Source organism: Chlorocebus sabaeus, chromosome 12 (assembly GCF_047675955.1).
Source record: "Chlorocebus sabaeus isolate Y175 chromosome 12, mChlSab1.0.hap1, whole genome shotgun sequence".
Classification (NCBI taxonomy): Eukaryota; Metazoa; Chordata; class Mammalia; order Primates; family Cercopithecidae; genus Chlorocebus; species Chlorocebus sabaeus.
This window is the reverse complement of record NC_132915.1, coordinates 104,296,813-104,318,907: the sequence shown is the minus strand read 5'-3', so window position 1 is coordinate 104,318,907 and position 22,095 is coordinate 104,296,813. Positions and strand designations below refer to the sequence as shown.

General features: G+C 48.4%; 1 protein-coding gene across 13 annotated transcripts in view; it reads left to right on the top strand.

The window, feature by feature from the left end:
• The window catches only part of KYAT1 (kynurenine aminotransferase 1), a 42,610-nt gene that overhangs the window by 3,245 nt on the left and 17,270 nt on the right, over window positions 1-22,095 (top strand). For 4 of the 13 annotated variants that reach the window (XM_073021992.1, XM_073021983.1, XM_073021984.1 and 1 more), the window contains exons 2-3: window positions 18,093-18,266; window positions 19,940-20,056. The exons of 3 other annotated variants lie outside the window; for them this stretch is intronic. Coding sequence is in view for 7 of the 10 variants with exons in the window: in XM_073021983.1 (XP_072878084.1) it covers window positions 18,229-18,266; window positions 19,940-20,056 (155 nt within the window). In the remaining 3 variants the exon portion in view is untranslated. The remainder of the gene's footprint in view (window positions 1-18,092; window positions 18,267-19,939; window positions 20,057-22,095) is intronic. 6 more of the 13 variants (XM_073021991.1, XM_073021990.1, XM_073021988.1 and 3 more) reach the window with 3 other exon arrangements.

The following is a 22,095-nucleotide window of genomic DNA, read 5'->3' as shown; positions in this document are numbered from 1 at the left end:
TGACCTCATTCCCCAGCTCGCAGCTGGGGGCCTCCTGGTGCTTTTCTGGGACTTCAAGTAAGTCATTTCCCCTCTCTGAGCCTCAGTTTGCCCACCTGTAAAGCTGATGCCACCTCCTCCGAGGCTCCTGCGAGGCTGTCTGTCTGCCTGTCTCTTGTGGGTTCCTTCAATGTACTCACGCCCTCAGGAGTGAGATTGTGGTTTTGGAATCTGAGTCCTGTGCCAGAGGGAATAACTGGTGGGATACCTACTGTTTGTCTCACTCAGGTCTTCCACCAACCCCTCCAGCCTGGAAACCTGCAGTCTGGACTCCAGAAGTCATTTCTCTTTCCTCTGCCAATTCCTAAGCCCAAGGGGACTGTGTCTGAGTGACATGATTGTTAGATCTCCTTAGACAGGCTGTTCTCTCTAGGAAAACATTGGCTCAACAAATTGTCACCAAACATTTGTCTTCAGGGGATTCTGTTTTCTTCTATCCAAAAAAAAAAAAATTGGATTAATTATATAATAAGAGATTTTTCATTTTGCTTGGTTACTAATTTTATGGAAAGCCTGGTAGCTTTAAATGTTAATAGCTTGTTGGCTGGGTGCGGTGGTTCACGCCTGTAATCCCAGCAATTTGGAAGGCCGAGGTGGGACAATCGCTTGAGCTCAGGAGTTCAAGACCAACCTGGGCAACTTGGTAAAACTCCATCTCTACCAAAAATACAAAAAGTAGTTGGGCGTGGTGGCACGTGCCTGTGGTCCCAGCTACTCTGGAGGCTGAGGTGCAAGAATCGCTTGAAACTGGGAGGCGAAGGTTGCAGTGAGCCGAGATTGTGCCACTGTGCTCCACCCTGGGCAACAGAGCAAGACTGTTTCAAAAAAAAAAAAAAAAAAGTTAATAGCTTGTTGTCATTGACAGGTGGCTGAGCCAGGACCCACAGTATATTCTCTGTGGATTCTTGTCACCCCCATTGTACAGATAAGGAAGCTGAGCCTCCAAGAGGCTGAGGCCTGGCATGATCAATGAGGTCCCATAGCTAGTTTATGGTGGAGCTGGGACCATTTGATCCAAGTCCGAGGTTTGGTCCTCTGTGGTTATTCATGCCGTAGACTGGTCTTCCTGGGCATGGTATCACCAGTCCTGTACGCCTTCTCTAGAGGTGCCATGATGTGTGTTGTCTCAGTAACTGGGAGTCTCCTGGCATTTGAAGCCCAGGGATGCTAAACATCCTTCAAGGCTCTGGATAGGTCTCCCCAGTGAAGAACTGACTCACCTCAAATTCTAAGTGTGCCCCTGTTGAGAAGCTCCGAAACCGAATACTTGAGTGATGTGACGTGGGGCCAGCTTGGGAAGCCATGGTCACCTTACCTGCCATTGTAAGCAGCCATGCAAGGTGAAGTTGGACAAGATGTGGCTCCTGTCCCCAAGGGGCTGGCGGTCTCCTGTCAGCCGCATCACCTGCCTGAGAGGAGATTTCGGGGGACAGAACTTGGACTTTGGAAATAGGCAAACCAAGGTTTGAATCACAGCTGGAGTTCTCTAGGCTAAGTGAGTTTTCCTTGTTCTCCTTTTGAGCAAAATAGAGTAAATAATACCATCCTAATCAACTGTGATGAGGATTAGAGAATTTAGCACGGGGTTGGGGGCCGGGGTCAGGCACAGGTAGGCTCTCTGAGTTCAGCAAAGGGCCTGGGTGGACACAGAAGCTTCAGAGAGGAGGCATGGGTGGAGCTAGGCCCTTCCAGGGATTTCGGATCGGAGGGTATGCCAGGCAGGGGAAACAACTTGAGTGAAGGTGGGCAACATTTATTGAAAAGCAAAGGGTGGCTGGGCATGGTGGTTCACGCCTGTAATTCCAGCAATTTGGGAGGCCAAGGCAGGCAGATCACCAGAGGCCAGAAGTTCAAGACCAGCCTGGCCAACATAGTGAAACCCCATCTCTACAAAAATACAAAAATTAACCAGGCATGATGGTGGGTGCCTGTAATCCCAGCTACTTGGGAGGCTGAGGCGGGAGAATCACTTGAACCCAGGAGGCGGAGGTTGCAGTGAGCCGAGATTGTGCCACTGCACTCCAGACTGGGTTACAGGGTGACAGAGAGAGACTCTGTCTCAAAAAAAAAAAAAAAGGGCCCGGCACAGTGGCTCACGCCTGTAATCCCAGCACTTTGGGAGGCTGAGGTGGGCAGATCACAAGGTCAGGAGATCGAGACCATCCTGGCTAACACAGTGAAACTCTGTCTCTACTAAAAATACAAAAAAAATTAGCCGGGCGTGGTGGCAGGTGCCTGTAGTCCCAGCTACTCGGGAGGCTGAGGCAGGAGAGTGGCGTGAACCTGGGAGGTGGAGCTTCCAATTAGCTGAGATCGCACCACTGCACTCCAGCCTGGGTGACAGAGCCAGACTCCATCTCAATAAAAAAGGAAAAAACAAGAATAAAGGATGACTGGGTGTGGTGTCTCATGCCTATAATCCAAGCTGTAATCCCAGGACTTTAGGAGGCCAAGACAGAAGAATCGCTTGAGCCCAGGAGTTCAAGACCAGCCTGGACAACATAGAGACCCTGTCTCTATTTAAAAAAAAAAAAAAAAAAGAGCAAAGTATTTGAGCCCGGGGTTGGGGCATGCACCTGATAGTCCCAGATACTCAGGAGGCTGAGGCAGGAGGAATGCTTAAGCTCACGAGTTCAAGGCTTCTAGGTGACCAAGCGAGACCCTATCTCTAAAATGAAAAAAGAGTAAAGGGAGGGAAGGTGGAGGCTGCCAAGCCTGAATTCTGGCCAACTCCAAAGGCCAGGCCGAGGAGGCTTTGGACTTTGTCCAGTGTCACCACAGGCTTCTGGGCAGAGCTCGTCCAATGGGGGTTGGGGTATATCCAGTGGCATAGCTGACATCAGCCCCTGGGTTATTGACATCAGCCCCTGGAATGCATCAGTGACGCATTCCACGGGCCCAAGGGTCATCCACTGCCTTTGGGTCAAGCATATGGCCAGTTGCTGCCCAGGCTGATGGAGGTGTGTGTTGGAGCAGGGCACAGGCCACTGGCCCTCGGCCCCTGGCCTGGCAGCAGGGAGGCCTCAGATCTTAGATGCCTGGGAGCTAGCCCAGAAGGGTCCTCGGCACAGCTGTGGTCCCCATGCCTAGTGGTGCTGGGCCTCCTCGGTACTGCCAGAGCACCTGAGCTGCCTCCATTGCAGCAGTTCTTCCACTCATTTTTTTTTTTTTTCTTTTGAGACAGAGTCTTGCTCTGTCACCTGGACAGCTATCAAGCTGGAGTGCAGTGGCTCAATCTTGGCTTACTACAACCTCCGCCTCCCGGGTTCAAGCTTTTCTCCTGCCTCAGCCTCCTAAGTAGCTGGGACTACAGGTGCCTGCCACCACACCTGGCTAATTTTCGTATTTTTGTAGAGATGGGGTTTTGCCGTGTTGACCAGGCTGGCCTGGAACTCCTGACCTCAGGTGATCCACCTGCCTTGGCCTCCCAAAGTGTTGGAATTACAGGCGTGAGCCACTGCACCAGTGAACCAAGGTCGCACCACTGCACTCCAGCCTGGGCGACAGAGCAGGACTCCATCTCAAAAACAAAAACCAAAAAAAAAAAAAAAACAAAACCTAATTGAACATAGATCAAATAATGGAAGAAATAGCTAGCTGTGGGGATGTCAACTCTGCAGCTGTTCACTGTTTGGGAAACTTGAAATCTGCATCCAGAGAAACCTCATGAAGGCAAACTTAACAACATAAATGAGGAAAGTGGTTCTAAAGAAAAAGATAATGACCCAGAGGAAATAACACCAGCAAAATCTTCACATTAAAGGAACTCCCTGGGCCAAGCGCAGTGGCTCACGCCTGTAATCTCAGCACTTTGGGAGGCCGAGGTGGGCAGATCACTTGAGGTCAGGAGTTTGAGACCAGCCTGGCCAACATGGTGAAACCCCATCCCTAATAAAAATACAGAAATTAGCCGGGCATGGTGGTGTGTGCCTGTAATCCCAGCTACTCAGGGGGCTGAGGCAGGAGAATCGTTTGAACCTGGGAGGCAGAGATTGGAGTGAGCCAAGATTGTACCACTGCACTCCAGCCTGAGTGACAGAGCGAGACTCCTTCTCAAAAAACAAACAAAAAAAGAGACAGGACTATCTCACCACAAAATGTATAAAACAGGAACTCCCAGAGATATTTCACAACGTTGAAAGCACAAAGGATGGCTAAGGATGACTTGTATTCACTAAGACATAGAAGATGTCAGGCGCAGTGGCTCACACCTGTAATCCCAGCACTTTGGGAGGCTAAGGCAGGATGATTACTTGATGCGAGGAGTTCAACATCAGCCTGAGCAACATAGTAAGACCCCCATCTCTACAAAAAATAAAAATAAAAAAAATAGCTGAGCATGGTGGTTTGTGCTTATTGTCTCAGCAACTCAGAAGAATGAGGTGGGAGGATTTCCTGAGTCCAGTAGGTTGAGGCTGCAGTGAGCCGAGATCACACCACTGCACTCCAGCCTTGGCAACAAACATAGAAGAAATGCTCATTCTATATCGTAAATTAAACCATTGGAAGACTGCAGCACTGTTCAGTTCAGAATATTCTTTTTTTTTTTTTTTTTTTTTGAGACGGAGATTTACTCTGTCACCTGGGCTGAAGTGCAGTGGTGCAATTTCCACTCACTGCAACCTCTGCCCCCCAGGTTGAAGCGGTTCTCCTGCCTCAGCCTTCCATGTAGCTGGGATTACAGGTGTGCATCACCACACCCGGCTAATTTTTTTATTTGTATTTAATTTTTTTTTTCTTTTTGAGACAGAGTCTCGTTCTGTGGAGTGCAGTGATGCTCACCGAAACCTCTGTCTCCCGGTTTCAAGGGATTATCCTGCCTCAGCCTCCCGAGTAGCTGGGATGGGATTATAGGTGCCTGCCACCACACCCAGCTAATTTTTTTTGTAATTTTAGTAAAGACAGAACTTCACCATGTTGGCCAGCCTGGTCTCAAACTCTTGACCTCAAATGACCTGCCTGCCTCGGCCTCCCAAAGTGCTGGGATTACAGGCGTGAGCCACCGTGCCCGGCCCAGGTTATTCATGATAAAAATTTTTTCCTTGATAAACTTTTATAAAGAAAGAAAACATCTTAATTTTCGATGTTTCTAATATTAAATTACAGCGTACTAAGTTCTTATTAGTTATATTATTTTTTTCATTTCCCTATACTTTTTTTTTTAAGACAGAGTCTCACTGTGTTGCCCAGGCTAGTCTCCAACTCCTAGGCTCCAGTGATCCTCCTGCCTTGGCCTCCCAAAGTCCTGGGACTACAGGCATGAGCCACCACACCTGGGCTACATTTTTAGCAGATGCTAAGAGTTTTAAAAGGTTGCAGAACAATTGTCTTATTAATTATTATTATCCAATAATAACTTTCTCATTGATTATTAAGTTCTCTTTGCACAATTTCAGATTACATGGTTTTTTCTTTGTTTGTTTTTGTTTGTTTTTTTAAAAAACGGAGTCTCACTCTGTCACCCAGCCTGGAGTGCAGTAGTGTGATCCCGGCTTACTGGAACCTTTGCCTCCCAGGTTCAAGCAATTCTCCTGCCTCGGCCTCCCAAGTAGCTGGGATTACAGGCACATGCCATCAGGCCCGGCTAATTTTTTTTGTATTTTTAGTAGGGACGGGGTTTCATCATGTTGGCCAGACTGGTTTCGAACTCCTGACCTCAAGTGATCTGCCCACCTCGGCCTCCCAAAGCACTAGGATTACAGGCGTGAGCCACCGCGTCTGGCCAACATGGTCATTTTTTTTTTTTTTTTTTCAGAGACAGTCTCGCTCTGTTGCCCAGGTTAGAGTACAAATGGTGCGATCTTGGCTCACTGCAACCTTCACCTCCTGGGTTCAAGCTGGTCTCCTGTCTCAGCTTCCCAAGTAGCCAGGATTACAGGTGTGCGCCACCATGCCCAGCTACTTTTTGTACTTTAGTAGAGATGGACTTTTGCCATGTTGACCAGGCTGGTCTCGAACTCCTGACCTCAGGTGATCCACCCACCTCGGCCTCCCAAAGTGCTGGGATTACAGGTGTGAGCCACTGCACCCGGCCTCAACATGGTCATTTTTTTTTTTGAGACGGAGTTTCGCTCTTGTTGCCCAGGCTGCAGTGCGGTTCAAGCGATTCTCCTGCCTCAGCCTCCAGAGTAGCTTGGACTACAGGCGTGTGCCACCACCCCCAGCTAATTTTTGTATTTTTTTTTTCAGTTGAGACAGGGTTTCACCATGTTGGCCAGGATGGTCTTGATCTCTTGACCTCGTGATCCACCCGCCTCAGCCTCCCAAAGTCCTGGGATTATAGGCGTGAGCCACCATGCCCAGACAACATGGTCATTTTTGTAGTGCCACACTACTATGGAAAATGAAGACTACCTGAATATGTATGTGTATGTGTGTGTGTGTATATATATATGTATGCATCCTCACATATGTATCTCCACAATTTATTTTGTGTATTTATTTTTTGAGACAGGATCTCAGTCTGTCACCCAGGATGGAATGCAGTGGTGTGATTATGGCTCACTGCAGCCTCGACTGCCTGGGCTCAAGTGATACTCCCAGCTGAGCCTCCCGAGTAGCTGTGACCACAGGCATGTGCCACCACACCCAGCCTTTTTTTTTTTTTCTTTTTTTGAGAGAGTCGTGATCTGTCACCCAGGCTGGAGTGCAGTGGCGCTATCTCCGCTCACTGCAAGCTCCGCCTCCCAGGTTCACGCCATTCTCCTGCCTCAGCCTCCCAAGTAGCTGGGACTACAGGCGTCCACCACCACGCCCGGCTAATTTTTTTGTATTTTTAGTAGAGATGGGGTTTCACCGTGTTAGCCAGAATGGTCTCGATCTCCTGACCTCGTGATCCCCCCGCCTTGGCCTCCCAAAGTGCTGGGATTACAGGCATGAGCCACTGCGCCTAGTCCACACCCAGCTAATTTTTAAAAAATTATTTGTAGAGACAAGGTCTCGTTATGTTGCTCAGGCTGGTCAGGAAATCCTGGGCTCCGATCCTCCTGCCTCAGCCTCTCAAAGTGCTGGGATTACAGGTATGAGCCACCTTTCCAGGTGTGAGCCACCACGTCCAGCTTTCTCTACAATTTAAAAAAATGCAAATAGAGTTATATTGTTCTTCAACCTGCTCTTTTTGTTTGTTTTTGTTTTGTTTTGTTTTAAGACAAGGTCTCACTCTGTCTCCCAAGCTGGAGTACAATGGCACGACCTTGGCTCACTGCAGCCTCAACCTCCTGGGCTCAAGTGATCCTCCCACCTCAGCTTCCCAAGTAGCTGGGACTACAGACGCGTACCACCATGGCCAGCTAATTTTTTGTATTTTTTGTAGAGATGGGATTTCACCATCTCTACATTGCACCAGGCTGGTCTCAAACTCCTGAGCTCAAGCAATCCACCCGCCTTGGCCTCCTAAAGTGTTGAGATTACAGGCGTGAGTCACCGCGGCCAGCCTGTCTCTACAATTTAAAAAATGTAAATGGGTTATATTCTTCAACCTTTTTAAAAAATTACCATACTTTTTTTTTTTTTTTTTTTTTTGTAATTGAGGTGAAATTCACCTAACATACAAGTAACTATTTTAAGGTATACAATTCAGTGACATTTAGTGCATTCACAATGTTGTACAATACAAGCATTATGTCACTGTAGTTTCAAAACTTTCCCATTCCATTAGGAAAACACTCTGTACCCGTCAAATAATCACTCCCCATTCCCTCCTCCCTGTCCTCTGGTTACCTCTCGTCTGCTTTCTGCCTCTATAGACTTGTTATTCTGGATATTTCACAAAGAAGGAATCATAGCTATGTGACCGTTTTTGTCCGGCTTCTTTCACTTAGTGTGGTTTGTTTGTTTGTTTGTTTGTGACAGGGTCTTGCTCTATCCACCAGACTGGAGTACAGTGGCATGATCTCAGCTCACTGCGATCTCTGCTTCCCGGGCTCAAGTGATCCTCCCACCTCAGCCATCTGAGTATCTGGGACTCCAGGCACACACCACCACGCCTGGCAAATTTTTGTATTTTTTGTAGAAACAAGGTTTTGCCATGTTTCCCAGGCTGATCTCAAACAATGATCCTCCCACTTCAGTCTTCCAAAGTGCTGAGATTATAGTCATGAGCCGTGTGGCCCGGCCTCACTTAATATATTTTTGAGGTTCATCTAAGTTACTACATGCATCGATACATGTTTCATTCCTTTTTGTGGCTGGATAATATTCCTTTGTACAGATACATTATAATTTATCCATTCATCCATTGATGGACAATTTGGTTTTTTTCCACCTGTTGGCTATGATGAATACTGTTGATGTAAACATGTGTGTACGTGTTTCTGTGTGGACATATGTTTTCAGTTCTTTTGGGTATATACCTAGGAGTGAAATTGCTAGGTCGTAAGGTAATTCTATGTTTGGACTTCATAAAAATTAAAAAGTTTTGTGTGCCAAAGAACATTATCTGCCGGGCGCGGTTGCTCACGCCTGTAATTCCAGCACTTTGGGAGGCTGAGGCGGGCGGATCACAAGGTCAGGAGATCGAGACCATCCTGGCTAACACGGTGAAACCCCGTCTCTACTAAAAATACAAAAAATTAGCCGGGCGTGGTGGCGGGTGCCTATAGTCCCAGCTACTCGGCAGGAGAATGGCGTGAACCCAGGAGGCAGAGCTTGCAGTGAGCCGAGATGGCGCCATTGCACTCCAGCCTGGGCAAGAGTGAGACTCTGTCTCAAAAAAAAAAAAAAAAAAAAAAAAATGGGCTTCATACCGTTGTCAAAAATCAATAAGGCCAGGCGCAGTGGCTCCCACCTGTAATTCCAGCACTTTGGGAGGCCAAGGCCTTTGTATTGCTTGAGTCCAGAAATTTGAGACCAGCCTGGGCAACATAGTGAGACCCCCATCTCTACAAAAAATTTTTAAAAATGGCCAGGCACATGGCTCATGCCTGTAATCCTAGCACTTTGGGAGGCCAAGGTGGGCAGATCATGAGGTCAGGAGATCGAGACCATCCTGGCCAACGTGGTGAAACCCCGTCTCTGCTAAAAATATAAAACTTAGCTGGGCATGGTGGTAAGCACCTATAGTCCCAACTACTCAGGAGACTGAGGCAGGAAATTGCTTGAATCCCAGAGGCAGAGGTTGTAGTGAGCCGAGATCGTGCCACGGCACTCTAGCCTGGCAACAGAGCAAGACTCCATCTCAAAAAAAAAAAAAAAAATTTAAAAATTAGCCAGGCATGGTGGCATGTGCCTGTAGTCCCAGCTACTCAGGAAGTTGAGGCAGGAGGATTGCTTGACCCTAGGAGAACAAGGCTGTAGTGAGCCGTGATTGCACCACTGCACTCCATCCTGGGTGACAGAGCGAGACCCTGTCTCAAAAAAAAAGGAAAAAAAGAAAAAAAAATGTGCAGCTACTTGGGAGACTGAGGTGAGGGAATCACCTGAGCTCAGGATGTCGAGGCTACAGTGAGCCATGATTGCACCACTGTACTTCAGCCTGGGCTACAGAATGAGACCCTGTCTCACCAAAGAAAAAAAGGAAAAAAAAATCAGTGGGCCAGGCTGGGCACGATGACTCATGCCTGAAATCCCAGCACTTTGGGAGGCCGAGGTGGGTGGATCACCTATAGTCCCAGCTACTCAGGAGGCTGAGGCACAAGAATCGGCGGAGATTGCAGTGAACCAAGATCGTGCCATTGCACTGCAGCCTAGGCAACAGAGTGAAACTCTGACTCAAAAAAAAAAAAAAAATCAGTTGGCCATAGATGTCTGGGTTTATTTCTGGGCTCTCAATTTTATTCCATGGGTCGGTCTGTCCTTAATGCTCATACCACACTGTTCTAATTATAAGCTTTGCAATAAGTTTTGAAATGAACCTGCCTTTTTCACATAACCTGAATATCTTTCCATGTCAGAGTGCCAAAAGCAATCTTATTCCTTTTAGTGGTTGCACAATAGTTCATTCCATGGTTAAACCACACAGTGATACAGCGATACTGAACTAGCCCCAGGTTGATGGACATCAGATTGCCTCCAGTTCTTTTCTCTCATGCTCAGTGCTGCGTTAATCATCCAAGTGTTTATCTTTTTGTATATGTGTGTGAATATTCCTGTAAGATCAGTTTTTAGGGCTGGAGGCACTGGCTCACACCTGTAATCCCAGTACTTTGGGAGGTCAAGGCAGGAGGATTGCTTGAGCCCAGGAATACAAGACCAGCCTGGGCAATGTAGTCAGACCTTGTCTCTACTAAAAATAAAAAGTTAGCCCAGCATGGTGGTGTGCACCTGTGGTCCCAGCTACTTAGGAGGCTGAGGTGGGAGGATGGCTTGAGCCCAAGACGTTCAAGCTACAATGAGCCATAATCGTGCCACTGCTCTCCAGACTGAGTGACAGACCAAGACCCTGTCTCAAAACAAACAAACAAAACACTTTCAGGAGAGGAAGTGTTGGGTCAAAGAGTGGTGTGTGTTACTATTAAATTGCCCTCCAATGCTTATACCAGTGAACACTCTTAACCTAGTGCTTGCTTTTCAAATCACAAATTCTCACCTTTTAGTACATTGTGGGATCAGTTTGGTGGGTCTCAAGTTTGTCTTCGCCCATCTGAGAGGCAAAAAATAGTACTTCACTTTAGTTTATACATCAGTATTTATGACTAATTTTCAGCATCCTTTCGAGGTTATTGACTCTTTTTTTTTTTTTTTTTTTTTTTGAGATGGAGTCTTGCCCTGTCGCTCAGACTGGAGTGCACTGGCGCGATCTGGGCTCACTGCAAGCTCCGCCTCCTGGGTTCACGCCATTCTCTTGCCTCAGCCTCCCCGGCAGCTGGGACTACAGGCGCCCACCACCACGCCCGGCTAATTTTTTGTATTTTTAGCAGAGGCGGGGTTTCACTGTATTAGTCAGAATGGTCTCGATCTCCTGACCTCGGTCTCCTGACCTCGTGATCCACCCGCGTCAGCCTTCCAAAGTGCTGGAATTACAGGCATGAGCCACAGCGCCCAGCCTTTTTTTTTTTTTTTTTTTTGAGACAGAGTCTTGCTCTGTCTCCCAGACTGGAGTGCAGTAGCACGATCTCAGCTCACTGCAACCTCCGCCTCCTGGGTTCAAGCGATTCTTCTGCCTCAGCCTCCCAAGCAGCTGGGGTTACAGGCACACACCACCGTACTCGGCTAATTTTTAAAAATATTTTTAGTAGAGACAGGGTTTCACCATGTTGGCCAGGCTGGTCTTGAACACTTGGCCTCAAGTGATCCACCCGCCTCAGCCTCCCAAAGTGCTGGGATTACAGGCGTGAGCCACTGTGCCTGGCGACCTTTTTTTTTTTTTTTTTTTTTTTGAGATGGAGTCTCACTCTGTCACCCAGGCGGGAGTGCAGTGGTGCGATCTCGTCTCACTGCAAGCTCCACCTCCCCGGTTCACGCCATTCTCCTGCCTCAGCCTCCCAAGTAGCTGGGAGGGGCCTGCCACCACACCTGGCTAATTTTTGTATTTTAGTAGAGGCAGGGTTTCACCATGTTGACCAGGCTGGTCTCAAACTCCTGACCTCAGGTGATCCGCCTGCCTCAGCCTCCCAGAGTGCTGGGATTACAGGCGTGAGTCACCATGCCTGGTGACTATTTTCTTTTGTGAATTTCCCATTTATATCTTTTTCACACTTTTTTTTTATTGAGAAGCTGGTCTTTTGTTGTTGATTTATAAGAATCCTTGCATATTAAGGCTCATATTATATTAAAATGGCCCAATTACTTGTTTGTGTCCTTGATTAGATTGTGCGCTCCTTGGAGGAAAGGAAGGTATCCTATCACCTTTGTATACATGGCGGCTAGCTTAGGGAATGAATAGCACATAGTAGGAATTCATTGAAGAGGTGTGCACCTACCATATGGCAGGCTCTGTGCAAGATGTCGAGAATAAAAAGATGAACAGAAGAGAATCTTTGTTCTAACAAAGCTTACAGTCTGGTGCACATGATAGACATTCATTCTTAGTCTGAGGGTTTATTGAGCAGCTACTCTGTGCCAGATGCGTAACACCCATTGGAAGAGCCAGCCTATTAGGATGAGAAAAATGTCAGGACTGGGACTTCGCTGATCTGGTCCTGGGAAATCTGGGTGGGTCAGTTCCCCATCCCTGGTTATCAGTATCCCCATCAACAAAATGTGAGTAACTGGACCAAATTCTCTCATTTCCTATTGAGCATCCACCCATCTGTGCTGCTTTGGCTTTTGGAAAGTAGGAGTCAGAGTCCTGAATTCAAATATTGGCTCTGTGCTGGGCGAGGTAGCTCATGCCTGTAATCCCAGCACTTTGGAAAGCCAAGGTGGGTGGATCGCCTGAGGTCAGGAGTTTGAGACCAGCCTGGACAACGTGGTGAAACCCTGCCTCTACTAAAAATGCAAAATTAGCCTGGTGTGGTGGCACATGCCTGTAATCCCAGCTACTTGGGAGGCTGAGGCACGAGAATCGCTTGAACCCAGGAGGCAGAGGTTGCAGTGAGCCAAGATCGCACCATTGCACTCCAGCCTGGGTAACAAGCGCAAAACTCCATCTCAAAAAAAAGAAAAAAAAGAAAAAATATGTATTGACTCTGCTACTTGTTAGCTGTGGCCTTGGGTGTGTTACTTAGCCTTTTTTTTTTTTTTTGGCGGGCGGGGGATGTGGGGAGAGACATGGCCTTGCTCTGTCGCTCAGGCTGGAGTGCAGTGGTGGGATTATGGCTCAGTGCAGCCCCAACCTCCCAGGCTCAAGTGATCCTCCCACCTCAGCCTCCCAAGCAGCTAGGACTACAGGCACGCACCACCACTCCCAGATAATTTATTATTTTTTGTAGAGATTGGGTCTCACTGTGTTGCCCAGGCTGGTCTCGAACTCCTGGGCTCAAGGGATCCTCCTGCCTTGGCCTCTCTTGTAGGCATAAGCCACTGTACTTGACCACTTAACCTCTTGAAGGAATCCTTCTTATAGGATTAAAAGTGATGGGAAGCCAGGTGCAGTGACTCACGCCTGTAATCCCAGCACTTTGGGAGGCCAAGGCAAGCGGATCATTTGAGGTCAAGAGTTCTAGAACAGCCTGGTCAACATGGCGAAACCCTGTCTCTCCTAAAAATACAAAAATTACCTGGACATGGTGGTGCGTGCCTGTAATCCCAGCTACTCGGGAGGTTGAGGCACAAGAATCACTTGAAAATGGGAGGCGAAGGTTACAGTGAGCTGAGATTGCGCTGTTGCACTCCAGCCCGGGCAACAGAGGAAGACTTTGTCTCAAAAAAAAAAAAAAAAGGAAATAAATAATAAAAGTGATGGGACCTGATTTCAAGTAGTCAAAATCATAGAGACAGCAAATGGGTTGGTCTATGGGCCAGAGGGTAAAGGTATGTAATTGTTTAATGGGTACAGAGTTTCAGTTTTACAAGATGAAAACGGTTCCAAAAACTGTATACCTATACATGCTTAAGATGGTAAAGTTTATGATATGTGTATTTTACCAGAATTTTTAAAATGAAAAACTTTTTTTTTTTTGGAGACAGAGTCTCGCTCTGTCGCCCAGGCTAGAGTACAATGACGCAGTTTCGGCTTACTACAAGCTCCGCCTCCCAGGTTCACACCATTCTCCTGCCTCAGCCTCCTGAGTAGCTGAGACTACAGGTGCCCACCACCATGCCTGGCTAATTTTTTTGTGTGTTTTTAGTAGAGACAGGGTTTCACCATGTTAGCCAGGACGTTCTTAATCTCCTGACATTGTGATCCACCGCCTCAGCCTCCTAAAGTGCTGGGATTACAGGTGTTGAGCCACCTTGCCCAGCCTGAAAAACATTTTTAGGTGGTGGGACCTGTAGGGCTCCACGGGGCACCTAGCACAGGAAAGCGTGTGGTAAATAAAAGGTCACTGCCAGGGCTGTTGAGGGGCTGACTAGGAAAGGCCTGCTTCCTAGAAAAGGGGTGAGGCCCAGGGCATTGGAGGGAGGCGTGCCTGGGAGGTCAGCAGTCCTGCCTTATGGGGGAACCTGGACCAGCACCCTCCCAGCTTTGGGCCTCCTCTGTGAAGTGAGGCGTAGTCCCCTCCTGGGGCCAGCAAGTTGCCCTGTGACCCGGGCCTGCAAGCTCTAAGCCACGAGGGGCCTGGCTCCTTGTTCCCCCTGCTGGCCGACTCAGGAACAACACACCCACAAGCCCCCTGGTTGCTCCCAAACCAACCTAGCCAAGTTGCTGGGTTAAGGCAGCCTAAGTGGCCCCCTGTACCCTTCCTGCCTTTGGCTCAGAACCTCCCATGACTTCTCCCTCCATCTCTCCCTCCCAAGTTCCTGTAACCTACCTTCACCACACCGATAAGTTCACAGACACAGACACAGAGATACGTGCACATGCTCAGGTGCAAGCTCTTGTATTTGGATCCTTTTTTTGTTTTGTTTTGTTTTTTTGTAGAGAAAGGGTGTTATTATGTTGCCCAGGCTAGTCTTGAACTCCTGAGCTCAAGCGATCTGCCCACCTCAGCCTCCCAAAATGCTGGGATTACAGGCGTGAGCCACCATGCCCAGCCTCCATGAATTATTATTATTTATTTCATACATAGAGAAATTGATGTTCAGAGAGGTAAAATGGCTTGCCTCACGTCACACAGCCAAGGTCATCAAAGCCTGTGTTCTAATCCTTCCCCCATCTCTCACCCACTGCCTTTCTCCTTGGGTGTCTACTTGGGGCCTGATCCTGGGTGTGATAGTAGAACATACCTACCCTGTGGAGGGTGCAACATAACATTCACTTCTGGCTGGGCGCGGTGGCTCACGCTTGTAATCCCAGCACTTTGGGAGGCCGAGGCGGGTGGATCATGAGGTCAGGAGTTCAAGACTGTCCTGGCCAACATGGTGAAACCCCATCTCTACTAAAGACACGCAAAAAAATTAGCCAGGCATGGTGGCGCATGTCTGTAATCCCAGCCACTCGGGAGGCTGAGGCATGAGAATCGCTTGAACCTGGGAGGCAGAGGTTGCAGTGAGCCGAGATTGTGCCATTGCACTCCAGCCTGGGCGATAGGGCGAGACTCTATCTCAAAAACAAACAAACAAAAAACAAACATTCACTCCTATGCCCAGTCTTACCTGGCCACACATAGGCCTGATGCACTGCCAGTCATCTGCAAAGGAAGCCTATCCTGGTTTCCAGCCCCAGCCCCAAGGCTGCAAGATTGTTTAAGCATATCCGTATCCAGCACAGGTGCCACCCAGCTCCTTGGCCTCGTGGAGCCAATGCTCTGGACACACAGAAGGCACTGTCTTTCCTGAGAACTGGCAGTGCCCAGAGAAGGCAAGGGGCCAAGCCTGGGGCAGGGAGAGAAGAGGGCCACAACTGGTATCCATTTCTCCTGAGTTTCTGCCCTGTGCTGGCACCAGGTGTACAATCTGCTGTAAGGCCTACAGGAGCTCAATGTGTTATTTTAGCATAATAGGAGTTTCCTCACCTGTTAATGAGGGTGAGGATAGCACTTGCTTTACAGAGTTGTTGAAGGGATCCAGTGACAACAGTATCGGGACAGAGTGAGTCCTAGTAAATTAAAGCTGATTGTATTATTAATATTATTCTCAGCCAGGTACGGTGCCTCACATTGTAATCCCAGCACTGGGAGGTTGCGGTGGGAGAATGCCTTGAGCCCCGGAGTTTGAGACAAGCCTGGGCAACACAGTGAGACCACATCTCTACAAAAAATACAAAAATTAGCTCAATTCACTTGAGACGATGAAGCCATGATTTAGGATGTTGTCACTTCAGGAAAAAAGACTGATTTGATAGACACAGAGTCTGATGTGTGGGAGAGTGTCAGAGAGAGAATCAACCTACCAGGCAACTGTGGGTTCTTAACTCAGTGGTCAGAAGGCAGTAGAGTGGGGTCCCGGTAGGATGAAATCCAGCTCCTCCTCTAGTCCTGGAGGAAGTAGCAGGATGTTGAGTCCACGACAGGAAATGGCTAACCCAAGGGGACCCTTGGGCCCAGGATGGTTCCCATCCCAAGACACCCCTCAGTCCTGGGCCAACGGATAGTTGGTCTTCATAGAACAGGCAGAGGGCACAGGGTGCCTCCCATAACTAGCCCTGGGCTTGGGCCTGGCCTTGGGCCGCTCTCCGCTTTAGCTGAGTGCCCTGAGCTAAAGCACCAGACTCCCTCCCTTGAGGTGACACCAAGGAATGTCTCTCCTGGGATGGGACACTACCCTTTGTTGCTCAAAGCACAGGTACTTAGTTTCAGGGGTCAGAGTACATACTTCAGGCCTCTCCTGGGAACTGTGCTCAAATCTAAGCAATGAGAGGGTGAGCTCTGGCATCCCTTTGTGTGTTAGCCCATTCTCCCACTGCTATAAAGAACTGCCCAAGACTGGGTGATTTATAAAGGAAAGAGGTTTAATTGACTCACCATTCCTCATGGCTGGGGAGGCCTCAGAAAACTTAAAATCATGGCAGAAGGGGAAACAAACATGTCCTTCCCATGGTGGCAGGAGAGAGAAGCGCTGCTCTAAGGGGGAAAAGCTATAAAACCATCGGATCTTGTGAGAACTTACTCATTATCTCGAGCACAGCAGCATGGGGGTAACCGCCCCCATGATTCGATTACCTCGAACTGGGTCCCTCCCAGGACACGTGGGGATTATGAGAACTACAATTCAGGGTGAGAGTTGGGTGGAGACACAGCCCAACCTCATCACCTTGGATTCGATTCCTAAGGCTGTTGTCACCTACGAGCCATGCTTTGTTGTATTGCGTTTGGCAGATACCGTGGTCTGTACCAATTGAAGCTTTGTGAGAACCTTGCACCAAGCAAGTCTATTGGTCCCATCGTTCCAACAGAATGTGCTCCCTTAGGGTCTGTGTGTCATATTTTGGTAATTCTCACAATATTTCTAGCTTTATCATTATTATTATATCTGATATGGTGATCTGTGATCAGTGATCTTTGATATTATTATTGTGCTGGTTTTGGGGAACCACAAACCATGCCCATATAAGATAGTAAACTTAATAAATATGTGTGGGCCAGAGGCAGTGGTTCATGACTAATCCTAGCACTTTGGGAGGACGAGGTGGGCAGATCACCTGAGGTCAGGAGTTCGGGATCAGTCTGGCCAACATAGTGAAACTCCATCTCTACTAAAAATACAAAAATGGGCCGGGCGCGGTGGCTCAAGCCTGTAATCCCAGCACTTTGGGAGGCCGAGATGGGCGGATCACGAGGTCAGGAGATCGAGACCATCCTGGCTAACACGGTGAAACCCCGTCTCTACTAAAAAATACAAAAAACTAGCCGGGCAAGGTGACGGGTGCCTGTGGTCCCAGCTACTTGGGAGGGTGAGGCAGGAGAATGGTGTGAACTCGGGAGACAGAGCTTGCAGTGAGCTGAGATCTGGCCACTGCACTCCAGCCTGGGTGACAGAGCGAGACTCTGTCTCCAAAAAAAAAAAAAAAAAAAAAAAATGAGCCAGGCGTGATGGCATGTGCCTATAATCCCAGCTACTTAGGAGGCTGAGGCAGGAGAATCGCTTGGACCCAGGAGGTGGAGGTTGCAGTGAGCTGAGATTGTGCAACTGTACTTCAGCCTGGGCGACAAAACAAGACTCCATATCAAAAATAATAAATAAATAAAACTGAACAAACTGAAAAACCAGCAGCTCTTTTTCAGTTCATCAGAAAATGAGGTCACAGGGTCATCTGCTGCCCCCAGACTGGACAGACAGAAAGGTAGATACAGAGAATCATGATTTGCCAGAGCAGAAACCTTCCCTGGAATCAGTACCTGGGTGGGAAAGCCTGAACTGCCACTGACGAATACCTGGCAGCGTGGATGTGTGCTGCTGGTTAACGTTAGGTGGCAGCTGGACTGGAGTAAGGGATACCTAGAGAATGGTGAAGCATGACTTCTGGGTGTGTCTGTGAGGGCATTTCCAGAGGAGATTGGCATGGGAGTCAGTGGACTGAGTGGGGAAGATCTGCTCTCAATGTGGGTAGCACCAAGCAGTTGGTTTGCAGCTTGACTAAAACAAAAGAGGAGAAAATATTTTCCTCTCTCTCTCTCTATCTCTCCTGGAACTAGGAGGTTCTTTTCCTCCTGCCCTTTGGATATCAAAACTCTAGGCGCTTCCACCTCGGACTGAGAATGACTGCAGTGACTACCCTGGTTCTGAGGCTTGCAGACTTGGACTGAGCCACGCTGCTGGCACCCCTTGCAGATGGTCTGTCATGGGACTTCTCAGCCTCCATTAATTGCGTGAGCCAATTTCCCTATAAATCCCCTCTGATTTCTATTGATCTAGCCATCATGTTGGTTCTGTCTCTTCAGAGAACCCTAACACAAGTTTGAGAGTTAAAAACTGGCTGGGTGGGCTGGCGCGACAGCTCATGCCTGTAATCCCAGCACTCTGGGAGGCTGAGGCAGGTGGATCATGAGGTCAGGAGTTCAAGACTAGCCTGACCAACACAGTGAAACCCCATCTCTACTAGAAATACAAAAAAAAAAAAAAAAAAAAAATTAGCCAGGCATGGTGGTGTGCACCTGTAATCCCAGTTAGGAGTCTGAGGCAGGAGAATTGCTTGAACTGGGGAGGCAGAGATTGCAGTGAGCTGAGATCATGCCATTGCACTCCAGCCTGGGCGACAGAGCAAGAGTATGTCTCAAAAAAAAAAAAAAAAAAAAAAAACCTGACTGGGCAAGGTGGCTCACCAGCACAATCTTGGCTCACTGCAACCTCTACCTCCTGGGTTCAAGCAATTCTCCTGTCTCAGCCTGCTGAGTAACTGGGATTACAGGCATGCCCAGCTAATTTTTGTGTATTTTTAGTAGAGATAGGGTTTCACCATGTTGGCCAGGCTGGTCTCAAACTCCTGACCTCAGGTGATCCACCCACCTCGGCCTCCCAAAGTGCTGGGATTACAGGCGTAAGCCACCACGCCCAGCTGAGAGTCACTTTTTTTTTCCTTTGAGACGGAGTCTCCCTCTGTCGCCCAGGCTGGAATGCAGTGGCGTGATCTCAGCTCACTGCAAGCTCCACCTCCCGGGTTCATGCCATTCTGCTGCCTCAGTCTACCCAGCAGCTGGGACTACAGGCACACGCTGCCACGCCTGGCTAATTTTTTTGTATTTTTAGTAGAGACGGGGTTTCACTGTGTTAACCAGGATGGTCTCGATCTCCTGACCTTGTGATCCACCTGCCTCGGCCTCCCAAAGTGCTGGGATTATAGGCGTGAGCCACCGCGCCCAGCCAATTTTTTGTATATTTAGTAGAGGTGGGATTTCACCCTGTTAGCCAGGATGGTCTCAATCTCCTGACTTCGTGATCCACCCACCTCAGGCTCCCAAAGTGCTGGGATTACAGGCGTGAGCCACTGTGCCCGGCCAATTTTTTGTATATTTAGTAGAGGTGGGGTTTCACCGTGTTAGCCAGGATGGTCTCGATCTCCTGACCTCGTGATCTGCCCACCTTAGCCTCCCAAAGTGCTGGGATTACAGGTGTAAGACACCGCGCCCGACCAATAGTGACAGATATTCTTTTTTTTTTTTTTTTTTTTTTTTTTTTTTTGAGACGGAGTCTTGCTCTGTCGCCCAGGCTGGGGTGCAGTGGCTGGATCTCAGCTCACTGCAAGCTCCGCCTCCCGGGTTTACGCCATTCTCCTGCCTCAGCCTCCCGAGTAGCTGGGACTACAGGCGCCCGCCACCTCGCCCGGCTAGTTTTTTGTATTTTTAGTAGAGATGGGGTTTCACCATGTTAACCAGGATGGTCTCGATCTCCTGACCTCGTGATCCACCCATCTCGGCCTCCCAAAGTGCTGGGATTACAGGCTTGAGCCACCGCGCCCGGCCAGTGACAGATATTCTTAAGTATGCCAGAGCATTCCTCCAAAACATTATTTTTCTTCTTTTTCTTTTTCTTTTTTTTGAGACAGACTCTCCTTCTGTCACCCAGGCTGGAGGGCAATGCATAATCTCAGCTTACTGCAGCCTCCACCTCCCAGGTTCAAGCAATTCTCTTGCCTCAGCCTCCCGAGTAGCTGGGATTACAGGTATGTGCCACCATGTCCAGCTAATTTTTGTGTTTTCAGTACAGACAGGATTTCACCGTGTTGGCTGGTCTGGTCTCAAACTCCTGACCTCAAGTGATCTGCCCACCTCAGCCTCCCAAAGTGCTGGAATTACAAGCGTGAGCCAGTGTGCCTGGCCCAAAACATTCTTTTTCTTTTTTTGTTTTTTGAGATGGAGTTTCACTTTTGTTGCCCAGGCTGGAGTGCAGTAGTGCAGCGGCTCACTGCAACCTCCGCCTCCCTGGTTCAAGTGATTCTCCTGTCTCAGCCTCCCAAGTAGCTGGAATTACAGGCACATGCCACACGCTTCGCTAATTTTTGTAGTTTTAGTAGAGATGGGGTTCATCATATTGGTCAGACTGGTCTCAAACTCCTGATCTCAGGTTTATCTGCCCGCCTTGACCTCCCAAAGTGCTGGGATTGCAGGCATGAGCCACTGTGCCCGGCCTTTTTTTTTTTTTTTTTTTTTTTTTTTTTTGATACAGGGTCTCACTGTGTTGCCTAGGATGGAGTGCAGTGGAGCAGTTTTGGCTCACTGCTGCAACCTCTGCCTCCTGGGCTCAAGCGATTCTCGTGCCTCAGTGGCTGGGACTACAGGTGCGTGCGACCTCACCCAGCTAATTTTTGTATTTTTGGTAGAGACGGGGTTTTGCCATGTTGGCCAGGCTGGTCTCAAACTCCTGCCTGACCTCAGGTGACCCACTCACCTCGGCCTCCCAAAGTGCTGGGATTACAGGCATGAGCCACCGCGCCCAGCCTTGGCCATTTGGTTTTTTTTTGTCTTTTTTGGTTTTTTTTTTTTTTTTTTTTTTTGAGGTAGAGTCTCACTCTGTTGTCCAGGCTGGAGTGCAGTGGCACGATCTGGGCTCACTGCAAGCTCCGCCTCCTGGTTCACACCATTCTCCTGCCTCAGCCTCCCGAGTAGGTGGGACTACAGGCGCCCACCACCACGCCCGGCTAATTTTCTGTATTTTTAGTAGAGACGAGGTTTCACCATGTTAACCAGGATGGTCTCGATCTCCTGACCTCATGATCCACCCGTGTTGGCCTCCCAAAGTGCTGGGATTACAGGCGTGAGCCACCGCACCCGGCCTGTGTATCTTTTCTGGAAACATTCAGATTTATGATTTGCAGATATTTCCTCCCATTCCATGGGCTGTCTTTTCATTTTCTTAATGGGTATTCTTGAAGCACAAAAGTTCTTAATTTTGATGAGGTCCAGTTTATTTTTTCTTTTGTTGTGTATACTTTGGATATTATGTCTGAGAAACCCAAGGTCACAGAGATTTACTCCTGTTTTCTTCTAGTTTTATTGTTTTAGTTCATACGTTTAGTTATGTGATTCACTTTGAATTAATTTTAGTATATGGGGCAGGGCACATGGCTCACGCATGTAGTTTCAGCACTTTGGGAAGCTGAGGAAGGAGGATCACTTGAAGCCAGGGATTCAAGAACAGCCTGAGCTGGCCAGGCACAGTGGCTTATGCCTGCAGTCCTAGCACTGTGGGAGGCTGTCAGGAGCAGAACAACTTCAGGCCAGGAGTTCAAGACCAGCCTGGCCAATATAGCAAAACCCTGTCTCTAATTAAAATACAAAAATTAGCCAGGCATGGTGCACACACTTATAATCCCAGCTACGCAGGAGGTTGAGGCAGGAGAATCACTTGAACCCAGGAAGTCGAGGCTGCAGTGAGCTGAGAAGGCACCACCGCGCTCCAGCCTGAGTGACAATGTGAGACCCTATCTCAAAAAAAGAATAATAAAGAAAGAAAATGAAAAATGTATATGTGTGTATTCCGTGAGGTAGAAGTCCAAATTCATTCTTTTCTTTTTTCTTTTTTTGAGACGGAGTCTCGCTTTGTCTCCCAGGCTGGAGTACAGTGGTGTGATCTCAGCTCACTGCAACCTCTGTCTCCCAGGTTGAAACAATTCTCTGCCTCAGCCTCCTGAGTAGCTGGAATTACAGGTGCCCGCCACCACACCTGGCTAATTTTTTGTGTTTTTAGTGAAGACAGGGTTTC